The sequence below is a fragment of the Caretta caretta genome, chromosome 5 (genome assembly GCF_965140235.1).
Source record: "Caretta caretta isolate rCarCar2 chromosome 5, rCarCar1.hap1, whole genome shotgun sequence".
Taxonomy (NCBI): Eukaryota; Metazoa; Chordata; order Testudines; family Cheloniidae; genus Caretta; species Caretta caretta.
This window is the reverse complement of record NC_134210.1, coordinates 125,189,029-125,209,149: the sequence shown is the minus strand read 5'-3', so window position 1 is coordinate 125,209,149 and position 20,121 is coordinate 125,189,029. Positions and strand designations below refer to the sequence as shown.

At 51.7% G+C, this 20,121-nt stretch overlaps 2 protein-coding genes across 2 annotated transcripts; both read right to left on the bottom strand.

The window, feature by feature from the left end:
- Window positions 1-1,700: 1,700 nt before the first annotated feature.
- Window positions 1,701-6,613, bottom strand: LOC142072057 (perilipin-3-like). Its single transcript, XM_075128268.1, has 7 exons — window positions 6,539-6,613; window positions 5,710-5,905; window positions 4,577-4,659; window positions 4,201-4,471; window positions 3,297-3,487; window positions 2,168-2,290; window positions 1,701-2,069 (listed from the first exon to the last, which is right to left on the bottom strand). The coding sequence occupies exons 1-7, from the start codon at window positions 6,590-6,592 to the stop codon at window positions 1,701-1,703; spliced, it is 1,287 nt and encodes a 428-aa protein (XP_074984369.1). The 5' UTR covers window positions 6,593-6,613.
- A 4,039-nt stretch (window positions 6,614-10,652) lies between these two features.
- Window positions 10,653-19,983, bottom strand: LOC125629874 (perilipin-3-like). The gene is made up of 8 exons (XM_075128951.1): window positions 19,945-19,983; window positions 14,388-14,555; window positions 13,568-13,763; window positions 12,768-12,850; window positions 12,377-12,662; window positions 11,461-11,663; window positions 11,124-11,246; window positions 10,653-11,021 (listed from the first exon to the last, which is right to left on the bottom strand). Exons 1-8 carry the CDS (start codon window positions 19,981-19,983, stop codon window positions 10,653-10,655), a joined length of 1,467 nt encoding a protein of 488 aa, XP_074985052.1.
- Window positions 19,984-20,121: the final 138 nt, after the last annotated feature.

Below are 20,121 nucleotides of genomic sequence, written 5' to 3'. Positions count from 1 at the left end.
TTTTATTAGACTTGGACTAAAGAGCTTCCTTGGGCTTGAGCACAGAAGTCCCATATGCTGAACAGCACTACTAAAGTCTGCACTTACTGTTCCATGTCCCTAAAAGGAGCAGGCTAGGACCTTTACTCACCCCAGCAGGGCTCCACCTAGCGAGTGCTCTTACTCACTCTTCCCCCTGTGTGTGTTGTAGGGGCCTTTGTTAATCCAGAACACAGCAGGGTTTGTAACACACCTCCAGTTCCACAGGCAGATTAGCCTGTCAGTTTGGCAGTTTCTGACTTTGAAGAGCTTGCTATCCCTTGTCCTTTGGGGTACAAGCCAGGCCCTGTCCAATGAGATCAGCAGTAACCAGACATGGGAGCTGCTTCCATCACCACTTTGATTACTAGTCTCCCTCTTTGAGGGCAACACACCCATTCCTGCTCATGGTGCTGTTGCAGTGCTGAACCTGGGAGACATGGTCTTGCCTAAAGCTTTTTAATAGCTCAAGCCCGAGTTAGGATAAGCAACAGTGACGGAGCTGCCTAGATGTCACTACCCCCTTGTGACTTCAAGCACAGACACAAGCTCTCAGGAAAATGCATTATAAGCCCAGCACTGGTCCTATTATGGATCTCCCACAACCCTGAGCCATGTGCCTGTACAGTTATTGGCCTGGCTAGGTTTACACTAGGCAGTAGGGAAGGTTAGGCAGGTGCTTGGCTAACAGCAGGGAGGAAGGACGCAGGCTGGCTGATGTCCATGCTTCAACAAGACTGTCTGCTGCTCTCTCTCTTGCAGCTAGTCTCCCTGTGTGTGCGCGCAGGGGTGCGTTTTGACAACTCCAGGCAACTGGGATTTAACAATTCAGCATCTCTTTTCCTGGAGACTTCCAACCTTGCACTGGATTAGAGGCAAAGCCTGGAAGTCTCCCACCACTGTATGTGACCCTTTTAACTTTACCAGAAGTAGGTTCTCAGCTCTCCACACACCCCATTTCCTCTCAAGGCCATAGTGCCCTAACACACTGGGTATTCCCTCTGTTAGTTGATCTCAGAGTCTGTATTGTTGCCTTACTACACACTGGAAGCAAGACGAGTGTTCTCAATGGGCTGTTGCCTCCTTCTACCTGAGAATAGTCTCAATGGAAGAGTGTCAAATGGAGGCACCTGAAGAGATGCCTTCACCCAGGAGGAGCTCAGCCATTCTAGAGCCCTGCCAGAAAAAAAAGTGGGTGCAAGGGTGTGTGTGTGTGTGTGTATATATAGAGGGGGATGGGGTCACCTGTACAGTATATTTGTACAGAGCACGAGTCAGGGAGGGAATCACATTAAGCAGACAGGAATGTGAATGCAGTTGCAGTTTATTGTGACATTAAAACCCTAGTTTTACACATTACAAAGCTAGGAAAAAAATCAAGCTCAGCAGCACTTCTTATGTACAGAGGAAGACAGCTGTGTGTCAGTTACAATCCATGTCCTGAGAGAAGCAGACTAGCCCTGCAAGGGATGCAGTCCTGCATGACTAGTGATGCCACCCTGTAACTGGTAATACATGGTTCTGGGGAAGTGTGCCTGGGAAATGACATTCAGGTTCTGCAGAAGGAAGACCTGACCTCAGTCCACCATCTGCCAAAGCAGCACTGTGGCCTCAGCAAGGAGACCCCACACTAGCTATGCAGGAAATTCAGCTGGATTCCTTCCAGCAGCAGGGGAAACCCTTCAGGCCTCCACCTTCTTTCCTTCCTCCACCAGCTCATCAGGACACGGTGGGGAGTCTCCAGTGGGAATGAAGGGTCCCACGATCCAGTCCAGGGGAATGTTCTGCGTCACATATTCCAGCAGCTCATCCAGGCACTCCAGGGTCTTGGTCACCATCTCCCGACTCCGGGCCAGGGCACTGCTGGACAGATCCTGGAAACAGCCGGCACTGGAGAAGGAGGCCTGGAGCTCTTCTGTACTGCTCGAGACCTGCTGGGCCTTGTCCTGGATAGTGCTGGGAAGGCCCCGGATGCTGCCCAGGAGAGTAAGGCAGGTGGTTTTCAGTTGCTGGGTGAGGCTCTGGGACGTGGCTAGAGCCTGAGCTTCAACCTGCTGGAAGGAGAAAGACTGGAGTATCTGCAAGTTTCCCCTACAGATGGGGGGAGTTCACTGGAGCAAGGCTGTGAGGGCGAGAAGGAGGAGAATACCTTTGCGGAGTCTGGTTCCTCCTGCCCTTCCAAGTTGCCCCTGCAGTACTGGAGCCACATCTGGTACAGACGGTCCTGGCCATTGGGAATCTTCTGATCTACGGCCTGCTTGGCATGGCTGATCTGCAGGGGGAGAGGGCAGTTAGCTGGGAAGAGCAGGAGGCGGCTGGCCAGGGAAGCTCTCCCACAGCTAGCTGTGGGCAGCAGGCGGGCAGCACTACTGCAGAGACACAGCTGGGCCCAGGAACAAACAGTGCCAATGGCACTGAGCATGGGAGGCTGCAGAGACCGTGTCAAGGTTTCTCCCCCACCCTCAACTCTAGGGTACAGATATGGGGACCTGCATGAAAAACCTCCTAAGCTTACTTTCACCAGCTTAGGTTAAAACTTCCCCAAGGTACAAATTAATTTTACCCTTTGCCCTTGGAATTTCCACTGCCACCACCAATCTCTAACTGGGTTTACTGGGAAACATAGTTTGGACACGTCTTTCCTCCCAAAAACCTCCCAACCCTTGCACCCCACTTCCTGGGGAAGGTTTGGTAAAAATCCTCACCAATTTGCATAGGTGACCGCAGACCCAAACCCTTGGATCTTAGAACAATGAAAAAGCATTCAGTTTTCTTACAAGGTGACTTTTAATTGAAGTAAAGGAATCACCTCTGTAAAATCAGGATGGTAGATACCTTACAGGGTAATTAGATTCAAAACAGAGAATCCCTCTACGCAAAACCTTAAGTTACAAAAAAGACACACAGACTGGGATAGTCATCACAAATCTTTTCTTAGCCATTTAAAGAAATCATAATCTAACACATACCTAGCTAGATAATTTACTAAACGTTCTAAGGCTCCATTCCTGTTCTGTTCCCGGCAAAAGCAGCCTACAGACAGACACAGACCCTTTGTTTTTCTCCCTCCTCGCAGCTTTTGAGAGTATCTTGTCTCCTCATTCGTCATTTAGGTCAGGTGCCAGCAAGGTTACCTTTAGCTTCTTAACCCTTTACAGGTGAGAGGACTTTTCCTCTGACCAGGAGGGATTTTGAAGTGGTTTACCCTTCCCTTTATATTTATGACAGACCGTGACCCACAGCAGCTACAGGGCAGGGGAGAGGGGTCGTGTTCCTACCAGGTCAATGATTTGCTGGAGCTGGGAGAGGGCCTCCAGGGTGCGCTGCCTGGCTTGTCTCATCTTGCCCAGGGCGTGCTGGTAGGCTCGCTGGCGCAGCGTGCTCGACAGGGAACCCAGACGCACGTAGTAACTCCGCTGCTCTGCAGGAGCCTCTCCAGGCCCCTCCAGGGGAGTTGTGGCAAGCTCAGCTGGAAGGGGGAAGGGGTCAGTTGGCAGCAGTGGTGCAAGTAAGGCAGTAAGGTCAGGTACGCCGCACCATTAAGACATTTGTTGCTAGTATGACGTACTGGAATGACATTCGCTATCCACTGAAAACCACAGGGCTCTCAGGAACCTCAGCAGTGAAAGGAGCAGAATGCTGGCACCTCCTCCGGTGTGTCTGTACCACCCCCAGCTGGTCCCCCACCAGCCCTTCCACGTCGTTGCATCTCCTGTCTGGAGTCTGTAGAGCCCTCCCCGCACGAGGCAGGGTGGGGTCGTTTGGGAGGGAGTCATGTGCCCCCCTACACTTTTGGGTCCCTCCCATGAGTCGCCGTACTGGTAAGAATTAAAATCTACTTGTACCACCGGTTGGCAGGGCCAGGATACAAGGCAGGGATGCGTTCAGTCCTCCCAGAGCTTGTGACCGATGGAATATTTCCCAGGGCACATTTGGATGCCCTGCAGCACTGACCAGTAAGACAGTGGGTAGCAGCACAGGGAGCAGCGTCAGAGCCATCAGACAGGGCGAGCACAGGGCCCAGCATGAAGGAACAAAGGGAGGGCTAGTAGCCAAGCTAAGTTGCAAGGAAGCCCAAAGGAGAGGTGGCTCTTTTGGCACATCAGCTGTGAACACTGAGTTCAAGCCACACCCCAAGACACCAGGGTCACATTGGTTTGTATTCAGCAGAGGGGATCTTACCAAGCTCCTCCTCTGTCATGGGGAGGTAGTAGTCCATCAGCTGCTCAGATTTCCCCAATGCTGCGTCTATGACACTCGCAGCCATCTGCCCCATGCTGGAGCCCATCACTGTGCTCATGCTCCTGGTCATGGCGGATTTGGTCACCTCCACGCTCTCCTGGACAGCCCCTTGGGCCACGCTCACCCTGCTGGTCACTGCATCCTTGGCCTCAGTGACCGTGCTGCAGACTGCATCCTTGGCACCCACCAGGTCTTGGGCATCCAAAGCCACCTAGAGGAAAAGGGATCAGAAGAGAGGTCACTGAACACCTAGCGGAAGTGAAGGGCCCACAGCCTCATGCTGCTCCAGGACCAGCCCTGACACTCGTGTGGTTACCTTCTCAATCGGCTGCTGCAGGATGGGCAGCTGCTCCTCCAGTCTGTCCAGACCCCGACAGGCATGTTCATTGGCTCCTGCAACTGAAACATAACCACAGAACTCGTTCCCTTAATTCCTTCATGTGCACAGATCTCGTGGGGCTGCTAATCCATGTACATTGGAGGACTGGTGTTCCTAAGCAAGTGTCCCCAGGTTACTGATGGGAGAGCCAAGGAAGAGGGGTTGGGGAAGTTGCCCAAGGCTATGGAGCCAGTCTGGTTCATCACATGTTTAGCTCGGGAGATCCCACTGCCAGTCATCTGTTCAGTTAGCTGCTTTCAACTACCTGAAAGGGGGTTCCAAAGAGGATGGCTCTAGACTGTTCTGAATGGTAGCAGATGACAGAACGAGGAGTAATGGTCTCAAGCTGCAGTGGGGGAGGTTTAGATTGGATATTAGGAAAAACTTTTTCACTAAGAGGGTGGTGAAACACTGGAATGCGTTACTTAGGGAGGTGGTAGAATCTCCTTCCTTAGAGGTTTTTAAGGTCAGGCTTGACAAAGCCCTGGCTGGGATGATTTAACTGGGAATTGGTCCTGCTTTGAGCAGGGGGTTGGACTAGATGACCTTCTGGGGTCCCTTCCAACCCTTATATTCTATGATTCATCCACCCCAAGCTTCTCCTAGAGGGTTTCAGGAGTCTCCAGTGCCTGCAATGGGCTCAGATCCTTTTAGCATTGGAGCTGCTTCCTGTGCCCTCAAGCAGGTATTGCTCCATGGCATTAGGTGCCATACGCAGTGCATGTGGCTGTGTGGTACTGGGCCAGCTATGCACACCAGGGATTGTGCCTGGGCACTGACTGTCTCTAGGCTGGTCCAGCTCACCGCTGGTACCTGAGCAAGAGTCCCCAAGAGCAGCTGCTGCAGCCGTCAGAGTCGCTCCGCACAAGGCCAATGCCTTGGACAGGTCATGTCTAGGAGCTAGCGGAGTTGAGAGGAGCAGGAGAAGGGAGTCTGTGGATTCTGTTTCCTGCCAGTTGGAGGCAGAGTTCAGTAGTGGGCCTAGAGCCACTGTCGGCTGAGCCTGCCCCCAGACCCACCTCCCCCGCTACACATACAGGAGCGTTCCTGTCTCCCTTTCCCTTACTCACGCTGTGGCTCCAGCTGGTCCAGGATCGGCCGTGCCCCGGTGATAGCAGCGTAGGTGATGGTTCTCACCCCAGTCTCTGCCACCTCACATATCGCTTTGATGGCTGGGTGGGTCTCTTTGGTGGCAGTGTAGCTGGCAGAGGCCATCTCACAGGCAGAGCTGACCAAGGGCAGGCCAGCCACCCTGTCCCCTGCAGTCTGAGGGAGGGAAAGAGGAGTCAGCTGAGGAAGAGCTCCTGGCTCGTCAAGGTGCCCCTCCTGTCTTTCCTTCTGCAAACTACCGATTCTGTAGGAGACTGTCCTCAGAGCTAGGCAGTCTCCGGTCCCTCTCAGCAGGGGTTCAGTGGCCTGACTGTGACATTAGTTACACACCCAGAAGCCTGGTCCCATTAGAACAGCTGCCTATATTAAGCAAAGTCTCAGGAATGCTGCTTCCGTCCTGGCACACCCACCAACAAAACACAACTGTCACGGTCTCATTCCTGCTCTCACTGATGGAACGGAGAGACCTTCTGTCTTTCCAAGTGCATTCTCTCCCGATCAGGAACCATGTCTCAGTCCAGCACCCGGTACAATGCCCCTACTGGGTATTATAATCAGCGGGATTTGACCGTGTTCGAGTGCAAACAGCATACAGAGGGTCACCAGTGCCGATGCTCCTCCTGGCTTCAGGGGGCACTTGTGGGCAGTGACTACGGCACTCCGAAAACTAGAACTTGGAGCCTTAGCTAGCGTTGTGGTTACGAGTCCCTGTCTCCAGCAGTGGAGACATTCAAGCTAGAACAGCCCTTCCAGCCGCCAAGCACACCTGCCTCCCCAGGAGGGACCCACCTGTTGCTCCTCTGCCTGGATCTCCACCTGTGGTTCATTTTCCTCAGCAGACATGGTGGAGTGAGATGTCCCTGCAAGACCCAAAAAGGAATATTGAGTGGCTACAGCAGGAAACAATGAAATCAATGTTGTGTAGGAACACCAGGAGAGCTGCCCCCGGTCCGTTTTCTCTGAGAGCCAGACCAGATTGTCCCCCTGTAATAAGTCTCTCTCTACAGAGAACAGGCCAGGGCCTTAAACCTTTGATCTAAGGCAGGCTCAGAAACAGCCAGTTCTTCAAGCCCAGGGATGCACTTGTAATCCATACACCTTCTGGGTGTGTTCTTCTGTCCCATCTCGTGGCACCAGGACCAGTTGGAGAGACAGAGATTAACGCATCGGCTCTGCATCTTTAGCTAAGAGCCTTATGGCTTTTAGCTCATGCAGTATAGGCTCATGCATTTAGGAGAGTGCTGATTGCTCAAAGAGAGTTAGGTTGCCCCGCACTGGGCAATAAGGGGTTAAAGACTGAGTGCAGTTAGCAGTTCCAATATAAGGGTCAGTTCAATACGTGGAACCCCAGGCTCAGGGGGAATCAGGGGAGCATTTGGGAAATGATGGGGATGACGCAACCATACGGAAGGACTAAGAGGGGAGACAAGCTCAGGGAAAACTTTGGGCAGGGGGGAGTCAGTCATAGCCACTATGCTCGACTCTACCCTCTCCCCATTGTCATTCGTGGCCTAGTTACTCCAGTGCCAGGGCCCTTCCCAGCTGGAGTGACAGCAGATCACAGCATGTATAACTTCTCCCATCACCTACCCATCGCCCTTCACACAGGGAGTAAAATCAAAGCAGGGAGTGACAGTGGCCTGGGGCTGAGGCCGGTGCTCACCTCCCTCCTTTAAAGCAAGCCTAGATGTTCACACTCATGTGTCTGTCCCACAGGGGGATGTGAGTGGGCCTCCATCCAGACACACGACCTTCAGCGGTTGCAAAGGCCAGAGTGGGGCAGTGTTAGGCCCTGATTCTACAATGAGCCCTGCACAAACCAGCCCCTGCCTTTACTCAGACCCCCAGTAACTTCAACAGGCAGTTGGGAAGAGTAGCTGGGTTCCAGAGAGCTCTGCACAGGTGCAAGTAACACCAGCACAGAGAGACCATTGCATGCTCAGGGCTTAGAAACCACCTTCCCATCCATAGCCCTCCCACACAGGCAGCCAGCAGAAGAAGCAAGCCCAACCATGTTCAGAGCACACTACAAGTCTTCCAACCTGGTAGCTACAGTCACTAATTATGCAGGCAGTAGTGCCCTGGAAAAATAGCCAGCTGGGGGCAGGAAGCATCTCTTTCCTTTTCCCATTTCTCCTTCTAATATTCAGACCATTGGAGTGTAGCGAGCGTGATCTCTATGCTCACACCTTGGATCCTCCAACAGGCCTTTGGATTAAACACTTGAGCCTGTTGGTGGATCATGCTGGGGTTTGCTGAAATAACTCACTGCTCCTTGTGCCATAAATACTGCATCTGGTGGGTTAGTCAGTTACTGCATTTGCTTTGTATAACTTGAGATTGGTCCTGCAACTTTTTTGATGTGGTATCTTACGGCTGACCCTAGCTTGAGGATGTGTTAGAACCACCCCTTCCCTATGAAAAAATTAGCTGTAAGGGCTGTGCTGGGGAAATGTAGGCTGCAATGCTCTTCATGGTGTAAAGAAAATCCAGCTTCTTTCCAAGTTTGAAGCAAATATCTGCTGATGTGAAATCCACTCATTGACCTCACACATTTTATTAGACTTGGACTAAAGAGGAAAGAGCTTCACGGGGCTTGAACACAGAAGTCAGATTAGCTGACCAGTACTCGTGCAGTCTGTATTTCCTCTTCCATATCCCTAAAAGGAGCAGGCTAAGACCTTTACTCATTCCAGCAGGGCTCCACCTAGCTATTGCTTTTCCTCACTCTTCCCCGTGAGTTTGCTGGAGGGGCCATTTTTAATCCATAACAGAGCAGGGTTTAAAACACACCTCCAGTTCCACAGGCAGACTAGCTTCAGTAATTGCTCCCTGGCAGTTAGGGAGTTTCTGACTTTTCTGCAGAAAAGGACCTAGGGGTTACAGTGGACAAGAAGCTGGATAGGAGTCAACAGTGTGCCCTTGTTGCCAAGAAGGCCAATGGCATTTTGGGCTGTATAAGCAGGGGCACTGCCAGCAGATCGAGGGATGTGATCGTCCCCCTCTATTCGACATTGGTGAGGCCTCATCTGGAGTAGTGTGTCCAGTTTTGGTCCCCACATTACAAGGAGGTGGTGAAAAAATTGGAAAGCGTCCAGCACAGGGCAACAAAAGTGATTAGGGGACGGGAACAGATGACTTACGAGGAGTGGCTGACGGAACTGGAATTGTTTAGTCTGCGGAAGAGAAGAATGAGGGGGGATTTGATAGCAGCTTTCAACTACCTGAAAAGGGGTTCCAAAAAGGATGGATGTAGACTGTTCTCAGTGGTAGCAGATGACAAAACAAGGAACAGTGGTCTCAAGCTGCCGTGGGCGAGGTTTAGGTTGGATATTAGTAAACACTTTTTCCACTAGGAGGGTGGTGAAGCACTGGAATAGGTTACCTCGGGAGGTGGTGGAATCTCCTTCCTTTGAAGTTTTTAAGGTCAGGCTTGACAAAGCCCTGGCTGGGATGATTTAGTTGGGGACTGGTCCTGCTTTGAGCAGGGGGTTAGACTAGATGACCTCCTGAGGTCCCTTCCAACCCTGATATTCTATGAAGAGCTTGGTATCCTCAGTCAATTGGAGAACAAGGCAGGCCCTTTCCAAGGAGATGACCACTTTGTTACTAGTCTCCATCTTTGGGAGCAACACAGCCATTCCTGCTCATGGTGCTGTTGCAGTGCTGAACCCAAGAGACCTTTCTATCCTAACTCAGGCTTGAGCTACTAAGAAACAGGGATGGAGCTGCCTAGATGACACTACCTACTTGTGACTTCAAGCATAGACACAAGCTCTCAGGAAAATGCATTACAAGCCCAGCACTGGTCTGATTATGGATCTCCCACAACCCTGAGCCATGTGCCTGTAGTGTTATTGACCTGGCTAGGTTTACACTAGGAAGTAGGAAAGGTTAGGCAGGTGCTTGGCTAACAGCAGGGAGGAAGGACGCAGGCTGGCTGATGTCCATGCTCAGCAAGACTGTCTGCTGCTCTCTATCTTGCAGCTAGTCTCCCTGTGTGTGCGCGCAGGGGTGCGTTTGGCAACTCCAGGCAACTGGGATTTAACAATTCACCATCCCTTTTCCTGGACACTTCCAACCTGTTGAGCTTCTTACACTGGATTAGAGGCAAAGCCTGGCAGTCTCCCACCACTGTATATGACCCTTTTAACTTCACTCATTACCAATAGGGGTGTGTGGAAAGCTGAGAACCTACATTTCCTCTCAAGGCCATAGTGCCATAACACACTGGGCTCTTCCCTCTGTTACTTGGTCTCACAGTCTGTATTGTTGCCTTCCTACACACTGGAAGCCAGATGAGTGTTCTCAATGGGCTGTTGCCTCCTTCTACATGAGAAAAGTCTCAATGGAAGAGAGTCAAATGGAGGCACCTGAAGAGATGCCTTCACCCAGGAGACAAGCTCAGCCATTCTGGAGCCCTGCCAGAGAGAAAGGGGGTGTGTGAAGAAGAGGGGGAATGGGGTCATCTGTACAGTAAATGTTTGTAGAGAGCACAAGTCGGGGAGGGAATCACATTAAGCAGACAGGAATTTGAATGCAGTTGCAGTTTATTGGGACATTAAACCCTTGTTTTACACATTACACAGCTAGGGAAAAGATCAAGCTCAGGAGCACTTCCTGTGTACAGAGGAAGACAGCTGTATGTCTGTCCTGAGAGAAGCAGACTAGCCCTGCAAGGGATGCAGTCCTGCATGACTAGTGATGCCACCCTGTAACTGGTAATACATGGTTCTGGGGAAGTGTGCCTGGGAAATGACATTCAGGTTCTGTAATTCTGAGGTCAGCTCTTCCTTCTGCAGTCCACCACCTGCCAAAGCAGAACTACGGCCTCAGTGAGGAGACCCCACACTAGCTATGCAGGCAATTCAGCTGGATTCCTTCCAGCAGCAGGGGGAACCCTTCAGGCCTCCACCTTCTTTCCTTCCTCCACCAGCTCATCAGGACACGGTGGGGAGTCTCCAGCAGGAGTGAAGGGTCCCACGATCCAATCCAGGGGAATGTTCTGCGTCACGTATTCCAGGAGCTCATCCAAGGACTTCTGGGCCTTGGTCACCATCTCCCGACCCCGGGCAAGGGCACTGCTGGACAGATCCTGGAAACAGCCGGCACTGGAGAAGGAGGCCTGGAGCTCTTCTGTACTGCTCGAGACCTGCTGGGCCTTGTCCTGGATAGTGCTGGGAAGGCCCTGGATGCTGCCCAGGAGAGTAAGGCAGGTGGTTTTCAGTTGCTGGGTGAGGCTCTGGGACATGGCTAGAGCCTGAGCTTCAACCTGCTGGAAGGAGAAAGAGAGACTGGAGTATCTATAGGTCTCCCCTGCAGATGGGGGGAGTTCACTGGAGCAAGGCTGTCAGGGCGAGAAGGAGGAGAATACCTTTGCGGAGTCTGGTTCCTCCTGCCCTTCCAACTTCCCCCTGCAGTACTGGAGCCACATTTGGTACAGACGGTCCTGGCCATTGTGAAGCTTCTGATCTACGGCCTGCTTGGCATGGCTGATCTGCAGGGGGAGAGGGCAGTTAGCTGGGAAGAGCAGGAGGCGGCTGGCCAGGGAAGCTCTCCCACAGCTAGGTGTGGGCAGCAGGCGGGCAGCACTACTGCAGCGACACAGCTGGGCCCAGGAACAAACAGTGCCAATAGCACTGAGCATGGGAGGCTGCAGAGACCGTGACCCACAGCAGCTACAGGGCAGGGGAGAGGGGTCGTGTTCCTACCAGGTCAATGATTTGCTGGAGCTGGGAGAGGGCCTCCAGGGTGCGCTGCCTGGCTTGTCTCATCTTGCCCAGGGCGTGCTGGTAGGCTCGCTGGCGCAGCGTGCTCGACAGGGAACCCAGACGCACGTAGTGACTCCGCTGCTCTGCAGGAGCCTCTGCAGGAGCCTCTCCAGGCCCCTCAAGGGGAGTTGTGGCAAGCTCAGCTGGAAGGGGGAAGGGGTCAGTTGGCAGCAGTGGTTCAAGTCAGGCAGTAAGGTCAGGTACGCCGCACCATTAAGACATTTGTTGCTGGGATGACGTACTGGAATGACGTTCGGTATCCACTGAAAACCGCAGGGCTCTCAGGAACCGCAGAAGCGAAAGGAGCAGAATGCTGGCACCTCCTCCGGTGTGTCTGTACCACCCCCAGCTGGCCCCCCACCAGCCCTTCCACGTAGTTCCATCTCCTGTCTGGAGTCTGTAGAGCCCTCCCCGCACGAGGCAGGGTGGGGTCGTTTGGGGGGAGTCATGTGCCCCCCCACACTTTTGGGTCCCTCCCATGAGTCGCTGTACTGGTAAGAATTAAAATCTACTTGTACCACTGGTTGGCAGGGCCAGGATACAAGGCAGGGATGCGTTCAGTCCTCCCAGAGCTTGTGACCGATGGAATCTTTCCCAGGGCATGTTTGGATGCCCTGCAGCACCGACCAGTAAGGCAGCAGGTAGCTGCACAGGGAGCAGCGTCAGAGCCATCAGACAGGGCTAGCTTAGGGCCCAGCATGAAGGAACTAAGGGAGGGCTAGTAGCCAAGCTAGGTTGCAAGGAAGTCCAAAAGGAGAGGTGGCTCTTTTGGCAGCTCAGCTGTGAGCACTGAGTTCAAGCCACACCCCAAGACACCAGGGTCACATTGGTTTGTATTCAGCAGAGGGGATCTTACCGAGCTCCTCCTCCGTCATGGGGAGGTAGTAGTCCATCAGCTGCTCAGATTTCCCCAATGCTGCGTCTATGACACTCGCAGCCATCTGCCCCATGCTGGAGCCCATCACTGTGCTCATGCTGCTGGTCACGGCAGATTTGGTCACCTCCATGCTCTCATGGACAGCCCCTTGGGACACGCCTACCATGCTGGTCACTGCATCCTTGGCCTCAGTGACCGTGCTGCAGACTGCATCCTTGGCACCCACCATTGTGGCACGCACGATTTCTTGGGCATCCAAAGCCACCTAGAGGGAAAGGGGTCAAAAGAGAGGTCACTGAACACCTAGCGGAAGTGAAGGGCCCACAGCCTCATCCTGCTCCAGGACCAGTCGTGACACTCGTGTGGTTACCTTCTCAATCGGCTGCTGCAGGATGGGCAGCTGCTCCTCCAGTCTGTCCAGACCCCGACAGGCATGTTCATTGGCTGCTGCAACTGAAACATAACCACAGAACTCGTTCCCTTAATTCCTTCACGTCCACAGATCTCGTGGGGCTGCTAATCTGTGTACATTGGAGGACTGGTGTTCCTAAGCAAGTCTCCCCCGGTTACTGATGGTAGAGCCAAGGAAGAGGGGTTGGGCAAGTTGCCCAAGGCTATGGAACCAGTCTGTTTCAGAGCCAGGTTTAGCAGTCAGGAGATCCGGCTGCCAGTCATCTGTTCATCCACCCCCAGCTTCTCCTGGAGGGTTTCAGGAGTCTCCAGTGCCTGCAATGGGCTCAGATCCTTTTAGCATTGGAGCTGCTTCCTGTGCCCTCTAGCAGGTATTGCTCCATGGCATTAGGTGCCATACGCAGTGCATGTGGCTGTGTGGTACTGGGCCAGCCACGCACACCAGGGATTGTGGCTGGGCACTGCCTGCCTCTAGGCCGGCCCAGCTCACCGCGGGTACCTGAGCAGGAATCCCCCACACCAACAGCTGCTGCAGCCGTCAGAACTCCTCCGCACAAGGCCAATGCCTTGGCCAGATCACGTCTAGGAGCTAGCTGAGTTCAGGGGAGCAGGAGAAGGGAGTTTGTGGATTCTGTTTCCTGCCAGTTGGAGGCAGAGTTCAGTAGTGGGCCTAGAGCCACTGTAGGCTGAGCCTGCCCCCAGACCCACCTCCCCCGCCACACACACAGGAGTGTTCCTGTCTCCCTTTCCCTTACTCACGCTGTAGCTCCAGCTGGTCTAGGATAGGCCGTGCCCCAGTGATGGCAGCAGAGGTGATGGCCCTCACCCCAGTCTCTACGACCTGACAGACCCCTTTGATGGCTGGGTGGGTCTCTTTGGTGGCAGCATAGCTGGCAGAGGCCATCTCACAGGCAGAGCTGACCAAGGGCAGGCCAGCCACCCTGTTCCCTGCAGTCTAGGGGAGGGAAAGAGGAGTCAGTTGAGGAAGAGTTCCTGGCTTCTCAAGGTGCCCCTCCTGTCTCTTTTCCTCTGCAACTACTGATTCTGTAGGAGACTGCCCAGCTCTGAGGACAGTCTCCTGTCCATTTCAGCTGGGTTTCAGTGGCCTGCCTGTGAGATTAGTTACAGACCCAGAAGCCTGGTTCCATTGGAACAGCTGCCTATATTCAGCAAGGTCTCAGGAACGCTGCTTTTGTCCTGGCACACCCACCAACAAAACAGAACTGTGTCACGGTCTCGTTCCATCAGTGAGAGCAGGAATGGAGAGACCTTTTGTCTTTCCAAGTGCAGTCTCTCTCGATCAGGAACCATGTCTCGGTCCAGCACCTGGTACAATGCCCCCACTGGGCATTGCAATCAACGGGATTTGCCAGTGTTCTAATGCAGACAGCATTCACAGGGTCACCTGTGCTCCTCCCGGATTCAGGAGGCACTTGTGGGCAGTGACTACGGCACTCTGAGAGCTAGAGTCATTGGCTAATGTTGTGGTTACGAGTCCCTGTCTCCAGCAGTGGAGACATTCAAGCTAGAACAGCCTTTCCAGCCGCCAAGCACACCTGCCTCCCCAGGAGGGACCCACCTGTTGCTCCTCTGCCTGGATCTCCACCTGTGGTTCATTTTCCTTAGCAGACATGGTGGAGTGAGATGTCCCTGCAAGACCCAAAGAGGAATATTGAGTGGCTACAGCAGGAAACAGTGAAATCAATCTTGTGTAGGAATACCAGGAGAGCTGCTCCCGGTCCGTTTTCTGTAAGAGCCAGACCAGGTTGTCCCCCTGCAGTAAGTCTCTCTCTACAGAGAGCAGGCCAGGCCCTTAAACCTTTGATCTAAGGCAGGCTCAGAAACAGCCAGTTCTTCAAGCCCAGGGATGCACTTGTAATCCACACATCTTGTGGGTGTGTTCTTCTGTCCCATCTCGTGGCACCAGGACCAGTTAGAGAGGCAGAGATTAATTTATCGGCTTTACGGTCTTAGTAAGAGCCTTATGGCTTTTAGCTCATGCAGTAGAGGCTCATCCATTTAGGTCCAGAGGTCCCAGGTTTGATCCTGCCCATTACCAGGGTCTTTTGGCTTTACACACTCCCAAAGCGTCTCCTCAGACTTCTAGACCTGACAATGCCTCCCAACGGGAGCACCAGGACACCTGCACAGCTCATCAGAGGCACCCTCCCAGTTTAGTCTTTTCCCAGATAGTACCGGGGCTAATTCCATTTGTCCCAGAGTACAATCACTGACAGAAGTTATCCTGCTGAAGGTAGTAGCCATTGACTACACACACAGAATACTGAATTGAGAAGGTACCACTGGGGAGCCTTCAGGGACCTCTTGAGTGAGTAGTGTAGGAGTCTCCCTGGATACTGAATTACATAGGAGATGATCATAATGGTGCCTTATGACCTTAATATCTATGAGTCTACATAGGAGATGCCCACTATGGCAGGCTGGTTATTTTAAAGCCAATTTAGCTGGTAAAAATACAAATATCTTCTATTGTCAGGTAAAGATGGTCTGCTAAAGAAACAGATTCCAGTTCAGGTAAGTTGACACCATCACTCCTAGAGGGGAGAGTGAGACCACTAACTAGAAAGCTAGGGCCAGGAAGCATTTCCCTTATGGGAAGGCACCAGGCCTGTTTTCCTTTAGTGTTTCCTGCATTATCTGTTTCAGATACATATTGGTTACCCAGCACTCCAGTCTCAGCTGAATCAGCCACCTCAGTCAAGTGTTTCCCCCTGAAGATCTTTAGGACAAGCCAGAACTCAGACCACAACCAGAAGTCCCATTCCCCATGCCTGCATGGGAACAGCATAGCTTTGCTCAGGTCGAGAGGTGAGTAGGAGTTTTTCCCCTAGTCCAAACTCTAATTTAGTTCTCCTAGTTAAATATTCTATTCTCCTCTAGGGAAGCCTCCATCTCCTAGAACATACCATTAATCCAGGCCTCCCAGTCTGGAAGGCAAATAGTTTCCTTCCCTGGACCATTTGCTCAGAACACTGAACTCAAAATGCTTTACACAAGTACAGCTACTAAGCACTGAAACTAGCTAAGAGCTTCTGACCATTGAATCCGAGCCACTACTGGCCATCAGGCAAGACATTGGGTCACACTCTGTGTAAGAAAAGAGCCCCCATCTTAACAGATACAGAACCTAGGAACCAGAGACATAACACAGAAGTTAACCACACATCTTACCAAACTTCCACACTACTAATCCTTCACCAATACTCAGACCTCCCTCAAGTCTCAGCCATTATATTCCTGTGATGATGTCATCATGGGGCTGGACACACTTGACAGACAGCTCAGGAGACCAGTCACACAGCTGCATTCTCTACTTTGCCCAGTGAGAGCTGTGAGCCCATGAAAAGTTACAGGGTGTGAGAGTTGCCAATCTTGGTTGGATGCGTTCCTGGAGGTCTCATCACATGACAATCTTTAATTAAAGATTAATCTTTAATTCCTGGAGAGTTCAGGACAATCCTGGAGGGCTGGCAAACCTAGTTTCAGATTATGAGCTGTTTGGGGCAGGCCTTTTACTCTCTGTTAAGACAGTACCTAGCACAATGGGATTCCAGTTCTGATTTTGGCTTTGAAATGCTACGGTCATACAAATAATAATAATGGTTCATATTCTCAGAGTACTCCGGTTGTTCTCTCTGAAGAGCGCCTTTACGCTCCATTTCCCTGGTCACATTTTCAGTGTAGAAGATTTTTGACAGTAAAACCATCTAAGAGAGGAGGAGAGTGCTGGTAGCTGTTGTATTATTTTCCTTTCCTGCCCACTCCAAAAGTGGCTGGGGAAGTTATTCTGGCCCAGCTGGCACAAGATACTCCTCAGTTCATTTATAGCTTTCCTGTTGGTTGACTTGTCCAGGGAAGAGAACATGGCACAGGTTTTTAAAGGTATTTAGCTATTGCTCCTCTCAGCATTGCAAGGCCTAAGTGAGTTAGGCCCAGAACCTCAAAGAGAGTTAGGTAGCCCCACACTGGGCAATAAGGGGTTAAGACTGAGGGCAGTTAGCAGTTCCAGTATAAGGGTCAGTTCAATACGTGGAATCCCCAGGCTCAGGGGGTATCTGGGGAGCATTTGGGCAGATGCTGGGGGTGACACAGCCAAAGGGAAGCACTAAGTGGGGAGAGAAGCTCAGGGAAAAATTTGGGAGTGTGTGTCAGTTATAGCCACTATCCTCGGCTCTGCCCTCTCCCCATTATCATTCCTGGCCTAGTTACTCCAGTGCCAGGGTCCTTCCCAGCCAGAGTGACAGCAGATCACACCAGGCATAACTTCGTCCCATAACCTCCCTACACCTTTCACACAGGGAGTAAAATCAAAGCAGGGAGTGCAAATGCCTGGAGCAGCTGAGCAGAGTGACAGTGGCCTGGGGCTGAGGCAGGTGCTCACCTCCCTCCTTTAAAGCAAGCCTAGATGTTCATACCCATGTGTCTGTCCCACAGAGGGATGTGAGAGGGCCTCCATCTAAACACAAGATCTTCAGCTTCAGTGGCTGCAAGGGCCAGAGTGGGGCCGTTTTAGGCTCTGATTCTACAATGAGCCCTGCACAAACCAGCCCCTGCCTTTACTCAGACCCCCAGTAACTTCAACAGGCAGTTGGGAAGAGCAGCTGAGTTCCAGAGGGCTCTGCACAGGTCCAAGTATCCCTAGCACAGAGAGACCATTGCATGGTCAGGGCTTAGAAACCACCTTCCCACCCATAGCCCTCCCACACAGGCAGCCAGAAGAAGCAGCGAGCCCAACCATGTTGAGAGCACACTACAAGTCTTCCTACCTGGGATCTACAGCTATAATCACTCATTATCCAGAGGGTGCCACCCAGGAGAGAAAGCCAGCTGGGGGTAGGAAGCATCTCTTTCCTTTTCCCATTCCTCCTTCTAATATTCAGACCATTGGGGTGTAGCTGGTGTGATCTCTATGCTCACACCTTGAATCCTCCAACAGGCCTTTGGATTAAACACTCGAGCCCGTTGGTTTGGGGTTTGCTGAAATAACTCACTGCTCTTTGAATAAATACTGCACCCGGTGGGTTAGTCAGTCACTGAATTTGCTTTATATAACTTGAGAGTGGTGCAGCAACATTTTCCATCAAGTTTCTTAGGTCTGACCCTGCTTGGGGATGTGTTAGAACCGCTCCTTCTCTACGGAAAGATTAGCTGCAGGGGCTGCGGTCGGGAAACGTAGGCTGCAATGTTCTTCATGGCGTAAAGAAAATCCAGCTCCCACTTCTATCCAAGTTTGAAGCTAATATCTGTTGATGTGAAATCCACTCATTGACATCACACATTTTATTAGACTAGGACAAAAGAGGAAAGAGCTTCACTGGGCTTGGATACAGAAGTCATGTTAGCTGACCAGCACTCCTGAAGTCTGCACTTACTCTTCCATATTCCTAAAAGGAGCAGACTAGGACCTTTACTCACCCCAGCAGGGCTCCACCTAGCTAGTGTGTTGGAGGGGCCTCTGTTAATCCAGAACACAGCAGGGTATGTAACACACTTCCAGTTACACAGGCAAATTAGCCTCAGTGATCGCTCACTGTCAGTTAGGGAGTTTCTGACTTTTCTGCAGAAAAGGACCTCGAAGTTACAGTGGACAAGAAACTGGCTATGAGTCAACAGTGTGCCCTTGTTGCCAAGACGGCCAATGACATTTTGGGTTGTGTAAATAGGGGCATTGCCAGCAAATCGACAGACATGATTGTTCTCCTCTATTCAACATTTGTGAGGCCTGATCTGGAGTACTATGTCCAGTTTTAGGCCCTACACTACAAAAAGTATGTGAAAAAATTGGAAAGTGTCCAGCAGAGTGCAACAAAAATGTTGAGGGGACTGGAACACATGATTTATGAGGAGAGGCTAAGGGAACTGGAATTGTTTAGCCTGCAGAAGAGAAGAACGGGGGGGGGGGGGATTTGATAGCTGCTTTCAGCTACCTGAGAGGGAATTCCAAAGAGGATGCATCTAGACAGTTCTCAGTGGTACAGATGACAGAACAAGGATCAATGGTATCAAGTTGTAGTGGGGAAGGTTTAGGTTGGATATTAGGAAAAACTTTTTCACTAGAAGGGTGATGAAGCACTGGAATGCGTTACCTAGGAAGGTGGTGGAATCTCCTTCCTTTGAAGTTTTTAAGGTCGGGTTTGACAAAACCCTGGCTGGGATGATTTAACTGGGGATTGGTCCTGCTTTGAGCAGGGGGTTGGATTAGATGACCTCCTAAGGTCCCTTCCAACCCCCATATTCTAGGAGTCTATGAAAACCTTTGTAGCCCCAGTCCATTGGGAGTACAAGACAGGCCCTGTTCAATGAGATCCAGAGTAACTAGCCCTGGGAGCTGCATCCATCACCACTTTGATTACTAGTCTCTATCTTTGAGAGCTACACACCCATTCCTGCTCATGGTCCTGTTGCAGTGCTGAACCCGAGAGACATTTCCTTGCCTGAAGCTTATTAATAGCTCAAGCCGGAGTTAGGATAAGCAAAAGTGATGGAGCTGCCGAGATGACACTACCCACTTGTGACTTCAAGCATAGACACAAGCTCTCAGGAAAATGCATTCCAAGCCCAGCACTGGTCCTACTATGGATCTCCCACAACCCTGAGCCATTAGCCTGGCTAGGTTTACACTAGGCAGTAGGAAAGATTACGCAGGTGCTTGGCTAATGGCAGGGAGGAAGGATGCAGGCTGGCTGATGTCCATGCTTCAGCAAGAGTATCTGCTGCTCTCTCTCTTGCAGCTAGTCTCCCTGTGTGTGTTTTGTTAAATCCCAGTTGCCTGGAGTTGTCAATTCACCATCTTTTCCTAGACACTTCCAACCTGTTGAGCTTCTTGCACTGGACTAGAGGCAAGGCCCGGCAGTCTCCCACCACTGTATGTGACCCTTTTAACTTTGCTCATTACCAGTAGTAGGTTCTCAGTTCTCCACACACCCCATTTCCTCTCAAGGCCATAGTGCCCTGTCTCAACAACCTGGGTCTTTCCCTCTGTTAGTTGGGTCTCAGAGCCTGTAATGTTGCCTTGCTACCCACTGGAAGCCAGACGAGTGATCTCAATGGGGAGAACACTGTTGCCTCCTTCTACATGAGAAAAGTCTCAATGGAAGAGTGTCAAATGGAGGTACCTGAAGAGATGCCTTCACCCAGGAGATGAGCTCAGCCATTCTGGAGCCCTGCCAGAGAAAGTGGGTGGAGGGGGTTTGTGTGTGTGAAGAAGAGGGGCATGGGGTCACCTGTACAGTATATGTTTCTACAGAGCATGAGCCAGGGAGGGAATCACATTAAGCAGACAGAAATTTGAA